Source organism: Phodopus roborovskii, unplaced genomic scaffold (genome assembly GCF_943737965.1).
Source record: "Phodopus roborovskii unplaced genomic scaffold, PHOROB, whole genome shotgun sequence".
Taxonomy (NCBI): domain Eukaryota; kingdom Metazoa; phylum Chordata; class Mammalia; order Rodentia; family Cricetidae; genus Phodopus; species Phodopus roborovskii.
The window spans coordinates 4770896-4784053 of NW_026126517.1; the positions used below are offsets into that span (position 1 = coordinate 4770896).

Sequence of the window (13158 nt, forward strand, 5' to 3'; positions counted from 1 at the left end):
GACAAGGGAGGGTCTCACTAAGTTGATGTATCTGTCTTTGACATCATTTATTTTTTACTAGAACATCTGTTTTCTTTAAAGTCCAGTTGGTACATTAAATTCAATGATTTCTGCATTTACTAATCTGTATTAATATTAGCATTAATACTACTTATATTAGCACATGACAACTGTTCATTTAGTTGCTCAAACGGGAATCAGAAATATCCAAGACTTAACACTACACCTACAGGTTAATTATAGAAATCCACTGGCTTAGTACTTTGGTATATAGTCCAGTATACCAACCAATAGAAATTTAATGCAAGTTGGGGCTGGAAGAGTGCTCAGTGGTTAAGAGCACTTTATTGCTTTTTCATAGTATTTCCCACACTGGGCAGTTTACAACAACCTGTAACTTCAATTCCAGGGGGTGTGAAGCCCTCTTTTGGCTTCTGTGGGCATGCATGTGCATGTGACATACAAAAAACAGACACACATAGATACATAGGAATGAGAATAGAAATTTCTTCATCAATGCATGTTATATCTATAATCCTATCACTAGCCTAAAATGTGCAGCAGAATATCAGAAATGAGAGAGAACAACCCAACAACTATAGATTGTGCTGGTCTGTGGTGGCACATGCCTTTAATACCAGCACTCTGGAGGTAGAGGCCAGCATGGTCTACAGTGAGAATGCCAGGATCCTGCCTAGAACAAAACCAAAAAAACAAAAAACTGTAGATTGTTTTTAAAGTTCAGGGTAAGGAAAGGTTTTTATAAGATAGGAAGTTATCTTTCTTAGTTATTTTAGCAAATGGTGTTGTAATGTTAGTATGTCCCTTAAACTATATTTGGTGCCAGGTTTTCTGTGCTGGAGCCAGGTACTCCAGACATTAGGTTTTATTATCTTATCTGGGATGTTTGCATGTAAATTATGAGAAAATTTGTTTGGCAGCAGTTAGCCAGACTACCATGTCATTTATCTTTGAACAAAATTTCTTCTAAAGAAATTTGTTTTACACATACAATCATTTGCTTTTTTGGAGGTTATCAGTTGTATATTCATATTTTGTTAGGACTGTAGAGAAAATCTGTCTCTCAGAAACTAGTCACATGGGAACCAATAAGTTAAATGTTCTAAATAATTTAAATTTAAAATTAAAGTATGTGCATAGAACAGTATACTTTAAATCAGCCTAATCACTTCCTTACTGTGTTACTAAATATGGCCTTGTTAAAAGGTCGCAGTAAAATTATTTCCAAATTTTATGTTCATATTTTCTTTAATTGGTTACAACACAGTTGAAAGGCTATCTTTCCTTGCAGTCATCTTGGTTTTCTTCCCATCTTCCACGTAGATCTTTCTCAGCTTTAATTGTCAGGGCTTTGCCCTGGGTCTTCTTTTTTATTACTTAGAGTTTCTTTTTTTCTTTTTTGGGTGTGTGTGTGGGCACAACTATGCCTTTCCAATCTCAACATGCGGACAACTTATTTTCAGTCCCAGCCAACCCTGGAATTTCTTTAGTCATATGCTTAAATTGTTGATTTTGACTGTAACTACTCAGTCTTCCTTCTCCATTGTACATTGTTTTCGTAATTGCCACTGACCATCAAGTTGTTCAAGTCAAAGCCAATAGTTATCTTGGTTTCTTTTCTCTCACTAATGTTGAATTCATTAGCAATATCCCACCAACTCTACCTTCAAAAACATATTTCGAATCTTTAAAATCTCTCATTGCTTCTTAGTGTCTTAGTTTAATCTACTCTTTCTGGGATTATTGCAGTGATCTTTTTAGTTCTTAAGCCACTTAACTGTGAAAGCTATCTTTAAAATGCTAATCAGGTCGCTTGCTTGTGCAAAACCCTCCAGTGGTCCCCCCCCCCATGTCTAAAATAATATTCAAACTTCTTACTTTGGCTGAGTCCCACATGGTCTGGCCCCTGCCTGCCTGACCTCATTTTGTACATATCTTCTCTTTTGTTCCTGAAAGTACCAGATTTTTTCCCTAGTTTATTGTCCTTACTGTTGGCTGGGATGCTTTCTGTCTTTCTTAATTAAGTCCTAAATAGTACTTATTATGAACCAGACTATTGAGAAAAAGACAATATGACTTGGGTATATACTCTTAGGTGTTTTAGCTTTTTGTCTGGTAGGGTCCTTGAAGTGGCAAAAGAGAAGGGTAGTTGCTGAAGATTTTCAGTTTTTTTTTGCACATGTTCTGTGTGTGTGTGTTTGAAATTTTGCTTTCACTTGTTAAGTATAAACTACAAAAATACTTAAATTGCCTCATTGTTTGAAGTAGGTTGCACAGGTGTAAACTTGTATCTTTCACAGGGACTTCATCCTACTGTTGTGTTTCCTTCTCTGTGCTAAGTTGTTGTGTTTCTTTAGTTTTTCACAGCCTACAGTTTATCAGATTTTCCCATGTGTTGTGGAATATTTTTTGTAGCCATTTACATGTCTTTAAGTCTGAATTCACAGTATTAGAAATGCAGAGTTGTGTGAAAAGATTTTAAGTAAAATGTTTGTGTTTGTCTAAGTGGGGCTGTTGATTGATACCACAAAAGTTGTATGAAATTCATAGTACACCTTTCCAAAACTTCATATGTGTACTTCTTTTGCAGCCTTTCTTCTAAGACTTAAGGTGCACAATATACTAATTGGCCTTAAATTAAAAGATAAGAGGTCTTTAAAAGCTACTGAAAATATGAGAATATTACTTTGGCATACATAGGAAAGAGTCTATCTTCAGTTTATTTTGTCTAATTTACTTTAAGTTCTTGAGTTACATGTAAGTAACTTTAATTTTTTTTCTGTGTTTTGCTGTGTTCCCATGGATCTGCTACTCCTTGAACTGAATGTGCCACTACAATTTGTGGAATTCCTCACTTATCGTCTTCTGTGAATTTGTTCTATTGGAATCCGAAACACTGGAATGATGGAAATGTTTCCATTACAAAGTAGCTGTGAGTACACTACGCAATTTATACAAAATCTTATTTATAGTCTAAGTTAAATTTAACTTGTAATAGGATGAAATATGGCCTTTAAGGAAATGTGTAACTTAAAATATAGCTTTAGCTACACTCATAATAGGCTTTCAGATACTTGGCTTTAAATACTGTATTCTGATCAGTCTGCTGATTATGTTCAAAATTAGTTTTTAGTTTATGGCTACCTTGGCTTACCAACATATGTCTTAAGAATTAGTTAAATGTAATGGAAAGGATGAAAGTTGCGGTTTAGCTATAAATGTGATGCCAGTAAAGAGTGCAGACTCTGTTTAAACCCAGATGTGTTGGAGTAATGCTTTTATATCACAAGTTGCTTTATCATTAGAATTTAAATGTGTCATAACCTTAGAAGATGTATGTGCCTCTTGAAAGTATTTTGTCACTGTATATGAAGATGATTATTTCTAAAGTAAAATTGAGCATTAAATCTACTTAGATAATACTGTAAACAGTATTTTTCACCAGTGGATCAATTAAGAATCAGACTTACTTTAACCAATTTAGAATTAAATTTTTAAAAATTACTCATGAAATGATTGTTCATGTCATCAAAGAATCAAAACCTCATATAGCCATTAATTATGGTTTACTTTAAATTAAATTATGGTTTACTTTAAATCCTGGAACATTTCATTCCATGAAAATGGAGGTAGTAGGATCATGGGTTACCTTGAAATGGACCTGGGATTACAGCTTGAAAGACCCATGCCAATTAACATTGATTTTGAAAATCTTCAAGCTTTACAGAAAACAGTTGTTTAATCACAAATTTATATTTTATTTCATGAGTCAAGATCAATTCAAGAAATTTTTTAAGTCTGGAAATTGGTATGAAGAAAGGTTCTTGGTGTACACATAGGGATTTGAATTTTTCACAGTTGGAACTTGTTTGTTATTTTGTTGCTCTCATTAGTTATCCAGTTCCTTGTTACATACTTACTGTCAAATGAAATTTTTGCTCTGAAACAGGTTTCATTATTCATTTTTGGGTTTTAATAATCATTTTATTTTCAACCCATGTTTAATTTATTCTGTACATTCTTCAATTAATGTTATTGGTGGCAATATGAAGTATTTGATTTGCTATGAATAATAGTTTGTATAATTTTTTAAAAAATAATGTGTATAATTAAAAATAGTTTAAAAAGAATGATGGAATTTGAAGTATTTGTTGATTTGTGTTCTTTTTACCTCTCAGCAACCGAAGAACCTTGAGGGCTATGTGGGATTTGCCAACCTTCCAAATCAAGTGTACAGAAAATCAGTGAAAAGAGGATTTGAATTCACACTTATGGTAGTAGGTGAGGTAATTTCTTACTAATCTGGAGTTTTGGTCTTTATTAATCAACTTTGGATGAATTTAAGAAATAATATCTCAAATAACTTTAGTGAATGCATATTGTATTTTGTCTTATGTGGAAACATTTAAAAATTTAGCTTAGTTGCATAATAGGATTTGTATCTCCTTTTTCTCCTTCCTTTATCCTTAACACCTTTGGTAGAAACTGAAAATGGAGAAATGATGGGTGGTTATGATAGAGCAAAACAACAACACAAAGATTCTCTCCAACTGATGCTAATAAGGAAAAGGTATCAAATAGCTACTTATTATTTGCAGAATATGTTTGTTCTCTGGGAATCACCTTCAATGAAGTTGTGTCTTATGAACATTTAAGTTAAATAAGTATGTAATTTGAAGTTTGAAAAAAAAAGGTAGAATAAAAAGTAATAATTCAATGATTACCTTTAGAATCGAACTCATTGTGTGTGGGTATTGCAGGACAATATGATTCTCCTCCTTTCCATTTATTTATTTATTTATCTATTTATCTATCTATCTATTTATTTATTTATATTTTATATATGAGTGCTCTGCATGTGTACCTGCATGCCAGAAGAGGGCATCAGATCTTATTATTGGGTGGATGTGAGCTGGGAATTGAACTTGGGACCTCTGGAAGAGCAACCAATGCTCTTAACTGCCAGGCCATTCTCTTCAGCCCCGCCCTCTAATTTTATAATTCAGTCTGTGAATACTTTGCTCTGCTGTATAATTCATTTGAAGATACTGTTAAGGGTTACATTGTGTATAGATTGGTTAATGTCATCATTATAAAGAAAACATCCCATACTTTTTTTTACAACCTGGATAAGATTACTGATCTTCAATGACAGTCTTATTCTTAAATGACTATTTTTATTGGCTACAGACTGACTTTAGTCTTCAGTAAACTCATGAATGTAAAGGAACTTTGTTATATTTTTCTATTATTTGTTTTAAGAAGGTGAAAATTCCAGGTGGTGGTGGTGGTGCATGCTTTTAATCCCAGCACTAGGGAGGCAGAGATAGGCAGTTCTCTGTGAGTTCTCAGCCAGCTTGGTCTACTGAGCAAGAGAAACCCTATCTCAAGCACCACCACCACCACAAAAAAAAAAAAAAAAAAAAGATGAAAGCAGGATTGTTGATTGATGAAAATTTCTATCCTGCAGCCTGGTCCCACAACCACTTCAACCTCAAATAAACACACAGATGCTAAATTATTCATAGAATTGTTAGCAGATGACTAGGGCTTCTTATTGGCTAGCTCTGTCTTAATTATTAACCCATTTCTATTAATCTGTGTATTTCCACATGGCCTTGGCTTACCTGAGAAGGGTCTGAACCTGCTACTCTTTTGACACACACATAGTGACTGTGTGTGTCTATGTTTCACAGAATTCTCCTTACCTCCTAGTCTCACCTGTCTCCCTGCCTCTATTGGCCACCGTGTTTTATCACCAACCAATAAGAGAAACATATATACAGAAGGACAACCCCCATCACCTCCTTTTTTCTGTCTAAATAAAAAGAAGGGTTTTAACTTTAACATAGTAAAATTATATATAACAAAACAGTTTACAAGTAAGAACTATAGTTACAATATTTAGTCCATTAACATTTATCAAGATTTAAAGGAAATATTCTATCATCTATCTTTGTGAGTTTAAAGTCATATGTAACTTATCATAACTAATGAAACCGTAACCATAGATATCTATCTTCAACTCCATCAGAAACCGCAGAAGGATAGTATATAAACTCTAGAATTGACAGAGACATCTCATTGGCTGGTCAGTATCCAAAGTTCCTCTGTAATTTTGAGCATCTGTCTTCAGCTTATAGGGCACAGTGTGTCTGGCAGACTTCTCAGTGAACTGGAAAATTTTAAGCAGTCTGCCTGTATTGGCAGTTTGTCAGTCATTTTTCTCTATGTCCTGCAAAATGTCTGGCAGACTTTTCCATTTAAGTAGGAACCCTTTGGGATTGTCTCATCTTGTTTTAGCAGTCACTTTCCTGTGGCTTCTGTATAGCTAGTTTATGCAGCAAACAGTCCAGGCAAGAGCAGTTTCCTGCCCAAATGGCTAGTCTTGCCAAGTTGAAGGCAAACTGCATAACAAGTTTCTTCAATGCTCTTCTTCCTGTCAGAAGTAATTGGTGTTGCCAGGAGCAGATAGTTGTGTCATGAAAAACCCTAAATCATTTTAAATTCCATATTCTGTAGGTCTTTGAAAGATTTGAAGACTGTTAATCCATCTCAAATATCTCTGTATATCTAGAAAACCTAACTAACATAAGTTTTGACTATTATAGGTGACTATATATAATCTGTATTTTATTGTACATTTTTAAGTGAGCTGTAAAAACACAATACCTAAACAAGAGGAGAAATTTACATATAACAAAATTGACCTTAAATTTTTATGAATCAATCAAAATCCATACCAATGCAAAGTATTCTTTTCTATATCATATTCCCCCTTTTTTCCTTAGAAAGAGCTTGGCTGTGATCATTAATCATTTATAACCAATCCTATTTATAAACAATATTTGGGAATTTGGGGGTCATTCTCTCCAACTGCTTCCTGGTGTTTGGGGGTGCTGTCAATTCAAAGGGATCATGAGAAAATCCAGAAACCTGGCCAAATCCTGGCTATAGTAGTCTGCAAGCTGCATTGTCCCAGCTGTTTTGGGATGTTGGAGCACCTGGGACATTGTTTCAGGGGGTCTTGCTTGATCAAGCCATGTTAGTCTAGAAGGAATCCACAACTTTTAATTTTATGTGGAAACAAAAATAAAACCTCTTTTCCAATGTAACCTGTCCATAGACTTAAATTTTGAAGTCAAAGCATTTTCAAAATATGTAAGTTGGATTAATTCAGCAGCATTTATAATCAAATATATTTTCAAAGCTGTTGCTGTTTCCTCAGCAATCAGACAATTCAAAGACAAGACAATAACAGTATCCAGACTCTGTGTATTTCTATCTTTACGTGGCTTTTTTTTAAAACTCTTTTTGACCACTTTATTCTTTTTTTTTTTTTTTCTTTTCTCAAGCCTACGTATATTTTTAAACACATTGTAAACCCTTTAGAGGGTTTTCTTGGTCTGAATCTGTCTTTACTGAAATCTGTATCTTTTATCTGCTAAATAGCATGGCTAAAAGAGCCATGAGGTTTTTTTTTTTTTTTTTGTCGCCTATTCTGTCAGGAAGCCATTCTTAAAGGGGCCTAGAGCCTCTGTTCATCTTCAGCAAATAGCCCACCTGAAAAAATGCTGCTACCAAGAAGCCTTGATTATCTCTGTTACTTTGTTTTTAGAATCCATTTTTAAGCTTTTGTCAGGTTTTACATGGAAATTCGTGCAAACCATGTTGTTGGCGCCATCTTGTACAGAGAGATTCTTTTTCTCTTGTGCTGGCTGGTCCCGCTGCCGTTGAGCTCCCAAATGAACACACAAAGACTTTTATATTAATCATAAAACTGTTGGCTGGTGGCTTGTGCTTCTTATTGGCTAGCTCTGTCTAGTAACCCATTTCTATCAATCTGTGTATTGCCACAAGGCTATGGCTTACCCTGTAATGCGACGGCATGGTATTACTCCTCTGGCAGCATCGAGACTCTTTGTTGAGTTCACTCTGCTTATCTTTCCCAGAATTCTCCTTGATTCCTAGATCCCCCTATCTTCCTGCCTCATTGGCCCAAAGGTGTTTTCCAATAAGAGAAACATATTTAGGAGGACATCCACACCACAGGATAATGAATGAACTATTCTTGACAGTTGAGTCTTTATAGACTTAACAGTGTGTATTATTTTGCTGATCATGTTTTACCACACTATGAAATGCTCCTAATTGAGGCAAACAGTATTTTCTCTGTGTTGATTACCACATTGTTTTTTTTTTTTCATTTTCCAATTTGCATTCATTAACAGTTCATGTGGTTAAAGCATTATAATTTTATACTTAGTCATGTTGGTGTAGTGGTTTGAGTAAAAATGTCCCTCATAGGCTTAACATATTTGAACATTTGGTTTTCAGTTGATAGTATGGGACTGTTTGGAGAGGCTTAAGAGATGTAGCCTTCCTGGAGGAAGAAGTCAAATTACTTGCAGTTAGCTCTGTATGCTGTGAAGCTTGTGTTTAAGGATGTGAGCTCGGTTTCCTACTTCAGTTGCCATGCCTCCCTGCCATGATGGATTGTTATGCTTCTGGAACTGAACGCCCAAATAAACCCTTTCTTCTGAAAGTTGCCTTAGTTGAGTTGTTTTTATCATAGCAACATCAAAGTAACTAATACAGTTAGTTAACTTGCATGAATATGGTTGGGTGGAAATATTGTAGATATACCTCTGGAGCAGAGGTGAGACTAGACAGATGGGTTGAATCTACCTTTTCTTCTGTAGGTTGGCAACTTGATAATTACGTATGAAGAAACATATTTTACCTTTGAGGTGTCACTGATTTTTAAAAAGTCTTTATATTAAAATTTTAGTTTAAAGAATAGCTTTTGAAAATTTTTTTAGTAGGGTAATTAATATCTGTAGTCATTTGAATGAAATGTTCCCTATAGTCTTAGGCATTTGATCTCTACTTTATGGTGCTGTTTTGGAGGTGGGTAGTTTAGGACGTGTAGCTTTCCTGGAGAAACTATGTACCTGTATGCAGGCTTTGAGAGCTTAGGGTCTCACCTAGTCTCTGCTTCATGTCTGCAGTTCAAAATGTGGGCTCTTAGTTTGATGTTCTAGCCATGTGTGCTGCCATGATTTTCCTTTTATCTTTAACCTTCTGGAACCATAAGACCAAACAAAATCTTCCTTAAGTTGCTTTGGTCATGGTGTTTTTTTTTTTTTTTAATATTTTTAAAATTTATTTGCTTACTTTTATTACATAAACAGCGTCTGCCTGCATATCTGCCTGCACACCAGAAGAGGGCAACCATGTGGTTGGAAGAGCAGCCAGTGCTCTTAACCTCTGAGCCAGCTTTCCAACCCCGGTTATGGTGTTTTATCCATCAGCAGAAAAGTAAATAATATACACTGCTTGCTTTTGTTTTTTTTTTTAAATAATCACCTGTCCAGCGGTGGCACTACCCTCAGTGGGTTGGTTTTTCCATATCAACCATTGATCAAGAAAGTGTCCCACAGATTTGATGAGGCCTTTTCTCAATTGAGAGATTCCCTCTTTTCAGATGACATCCCCTACCCAAACTAATGAGAACAATATCTGGTGGTCAGGACCATTTGGTGATATAAAATTTGTGTTGTTTTTCACATTTTGGGTATTGGGGAAATGGGTTGTTAGTTGGGTGAGGAGGCCAAAGTCTTCTGATACTGTTTTTTTTTTTTTTTTTTTTAAAGAGGAAATATGCATTCTCTTAATGCATCTTATTTATAAGCTTTTCTATTAAATTCTTCAATGAAATGCAATTTGTTTGTTTGTTTTTTTTTGCTACAGACTCTCAAGTATATGGCCATGAACTCACTCTGTAGTTCTAGTTTCATCTCTATTGCTTTCAGTAAACACCATGGTCAAACAAAACTTGGGGAGCAAAGGGTTTATTTCACCTTATACCTTATAGTCCATCATGAAAGGATGTCAGGAACTACAGTAGAGGCCATGACAGACTGCTTTTTACTGGATTGCTCCTCTTGGCTTGTTTAGATTCTTTCTATACTTTGCAAGTCCATCTGCCAGGGTTGGTATCATCCACAGTAGGCCGGGACCTCCTATATCAATCAGTCAAGAAACTGCTCCTCAGACTTGCCTACAGGACAGTCTCATGGAGACATTTTCTTAATTAAAATTCTTTTTTCTTCCCCAATGACCTTAGCTTGTGAGAAATTGACCAAAAAAAAAAAAAACCTAACTGACAAGGGACAGTAACTGAGTCTGGTCTTGAATTGGTCCTCCTACTTATGCACTGAAACTGAATCCTTGGGTTAGAAGTTGTAGCTGCAAGATTCTGCCCTACCCGGTCCTGGGTTTAGTCCAAAATAAACACACAGAGGCTTATGTTAATTATAAACTCTTTGGCCTATTGCTTAGGCTTCTTACTGGCTAGTTCTTTTAATTATTAACCCATTTCTATTAATCTGTGTATTCCCATGTAGTCTTAGCTTATCAGTGATGCCTGGGTCTCTTGCTTCTTTGGTGCCATCTCCTTGACTCAGCCTACTACCTTTCTCTGTCCCTATTTGGATTTCCTGCCTGGCTGAGTCCTGCCTGCCTGTTGGCCAAAACAGCTTTATTTATCAACCAATAGAAGAAACATATATTCTCAGCATACAGAAAGACATCCCCCATCAAGAAGTATTAACACCTGTGCCCAGCTGGAATACAGTTTTTGTCCGTCTTTATCATAAGGTCTTAACAAGTTAAAGAAAAACAGGTTTAATACCTTGTTTTCCCACTGCTCCTTGAATGTTATTCCAATTACATTTGTATAGATTTGTGTAGGGACTAAAGCTTTCTCATCTAAATGGAGTTGTGCCTAACTTATTTCTAAATATCTCCACATATTGATCTATTCTTCAGGCCTTAGATTGCAAGTCATAGAAAACTGAAAACTATCCTTAATTTAATAATCTTTTCTTAAAAATTGCAAGCTTGTTTCGTAGGAGCTAGGTCCTCATTTTTAAGATCTAAATCCATTTTAGTGCTAAACACTTCTTTTATTTACATAAACTTATAACTTGGTAATGATTTCTTTATAAAATGTTAACTTTGTGTGGTAATTGTCAAAGAGGTGTGACAGGCATTCTGTGTGTTTTCTCTTTCAAATAACTTAAATTTGTATGATAAGATAAAATGAGCATTAAAAGATGCAGCATTTCCAGATACTAAGTAGAAGTTAATAGAATCTTTTTTGATCAATCTAAATGTTTGATCACTGTAAAAAGCTGGATGCCTCAGAAGTTCCAGTATGGTACTGAAGGCCTGTTGCTGTGTTCCAGTGTCAGTGGAGGATTGTAGCCACCTAGTGGTAGAAGCACTTACCAAATAACCAAAGGAGAGCAGGCAGAAGCATTTTCCCCAGACTTCTTTCTATCTGTGCTATTCTAGGAAAGTGCTGCTCACCCTGGAGGGAGGTGTTCCACCAGGTTAGTGCACATGTGCCCAGGTAGAATGCAGATTTTGTCCCTCTTAATAAGGTCTCTCACATACTAGCCCAGAGCCGTATCTTATTTGATTTCAGATCCAATCAAATTGACAACCAAGGTTAATAGTCACACTACTTTTTCATCATTTATGTGTCAGGCATATGTTTATTAAGTATCTTAAGTCATAATTCCATAGAAACCATAGGAACTCATTTCGGAGATAATAGCTTCCTTGCTCATGGTTGCAAATCTAGTCTGTTTCTGTTATTAATATCCAGGCACAGGCTCATTTAAGAATAGTAAGTATAAATACTCAGCAATGAGTACACTGAAGCCAGTATATGTAGAGAATTTTTGTTTGCAAGTCTGTTTAAAAATTAATTAAAAACCATTATCAGGTTGAGTGTGGTAATAGCACTTGGGTTGCAGCAGGAAGATTTGTAAGTTCCAGGCCAGCTCAGGCTGCATAGTGAGACACTGTCTCAAATAAACAAAGCAAAAGCAAAATACCACCATCATCAACCAGTGTCAGGTTTGTCACATAATGAAGCAGTGTAGGTCTGTGTTCAGTGAGATGTGTCCCATTCTTGATGGCTATGGGGTCAATTATATCCCTATTTATACTTCCCTAGACAGGTGGCTGGGCATGAAGGCTTCCATTAAGCTGAGTTCTCTACACATCACTAAGTCATATTTAGTAATAAATCTCACATCAGAACCAAAAAATGTCCTAAATATATCCTATATAAGGAATGTACCTGATAAACCTATGAATTACAAGTCAGCCTTAAGCCCAATTTTTTTTGTTGTTGTTGTTTGTTTGCTTACTTGCTTTGTTTTGATTTGATTTTTTTTTTTTTGAGACAGGGTTTCTCTGTAGCAGTTCTGTCTGTCCTGGAACTTGGTTTGTAGACAAGCCTGGCTTTAACTCCTAAAGGCATGCACCACTGTGCCTGGCTTAAGCCCATTTTTATTAGTATGTTTTTATGACTTAATTTTAAGATCCAGAACTAGGGATAAAGGAAGGAAAAAGAGAAGGATGATAGAGTGTCGGGCGCTATCGCCTTGCCTGCAAGAATGACGCTCAACAACAGGATTCTTCTGCAGCTATGTTCATTGCGTGGCTCATTACAGCAAGTTGAGGGAAGACCCAAGGAGGAAAAAGGGCTCTGCTTATATATGCTCAGAGGAGTTGTGTCTGTTACTGACAGGTGCAGCCTGCAACGCTCGTAACGGTCACCCCATGACGTGGATCGCTCATCCGCGCCTTGCTGGCTTATGGTCAGGAAACCGGCGCCATCTTCGGGAATGGCACCGGTGGCTCTCTACATCTCCCCCTTTTTTGTTTTATAAATGCAACAGGCAAGGGTAGTGGTCTGATCTCCAGTAACGAGATGGACATTGTAATGACCCTGAATCCTAGTAGTCAGCCAAGTCAGTGCCATTCCCGTCCGGCATCTTTTCCCTGGAGGTGGGGCCTTGGACACCAACCCACATGCAACCAGACTTGCCCTTCTCGGAGCTGCTCATGGCCAGAGCCAACCTGGAGTGCAGTGCTAAGCCAAACAACCTGAGCGTGAAGAATTTATTACAGTAGGCTAAACTAAAGAAGCACCTGTCTGCATGCAATGGGAAAAAAACCCCGCAGAACGTTAGGGCTGCTTCTGGTTAAAAAAAAAAAAAAAAAAAAGGACACCTTAACCTGGTGCAATGTCATAGAGGACTCAGGGTGCACAGG

The 13158-nt window shown here is 36.2% G+C and overlaps 1 protein-coding gene across 1 annotated transcript in view; it reads left to right on the forward strand.

Moving 5' to 3' along the window:
- Positions 1-2842: 2842 nt before the first annotated feature.
- Positions 2843-13158, forward strand: part of Septin7 (septin 7) — a 64104-nt gene continuing 53788 nt past the window's right edge. Inside the window, exons 1-2 of the mRNA XM_051196917.1 lie at positions 2843-2953; positions 4200-4302. Of these exons, the coding sequence (XP_051052874.1) occupies positions 4293-4302 (10 nt within the window). The 5' untranslated portion in view covers positions 2843-2953; positions 4200-4292. The remainder of the gene's footprint in view (positions 2954-4199; positions 4303-13158) is intronic.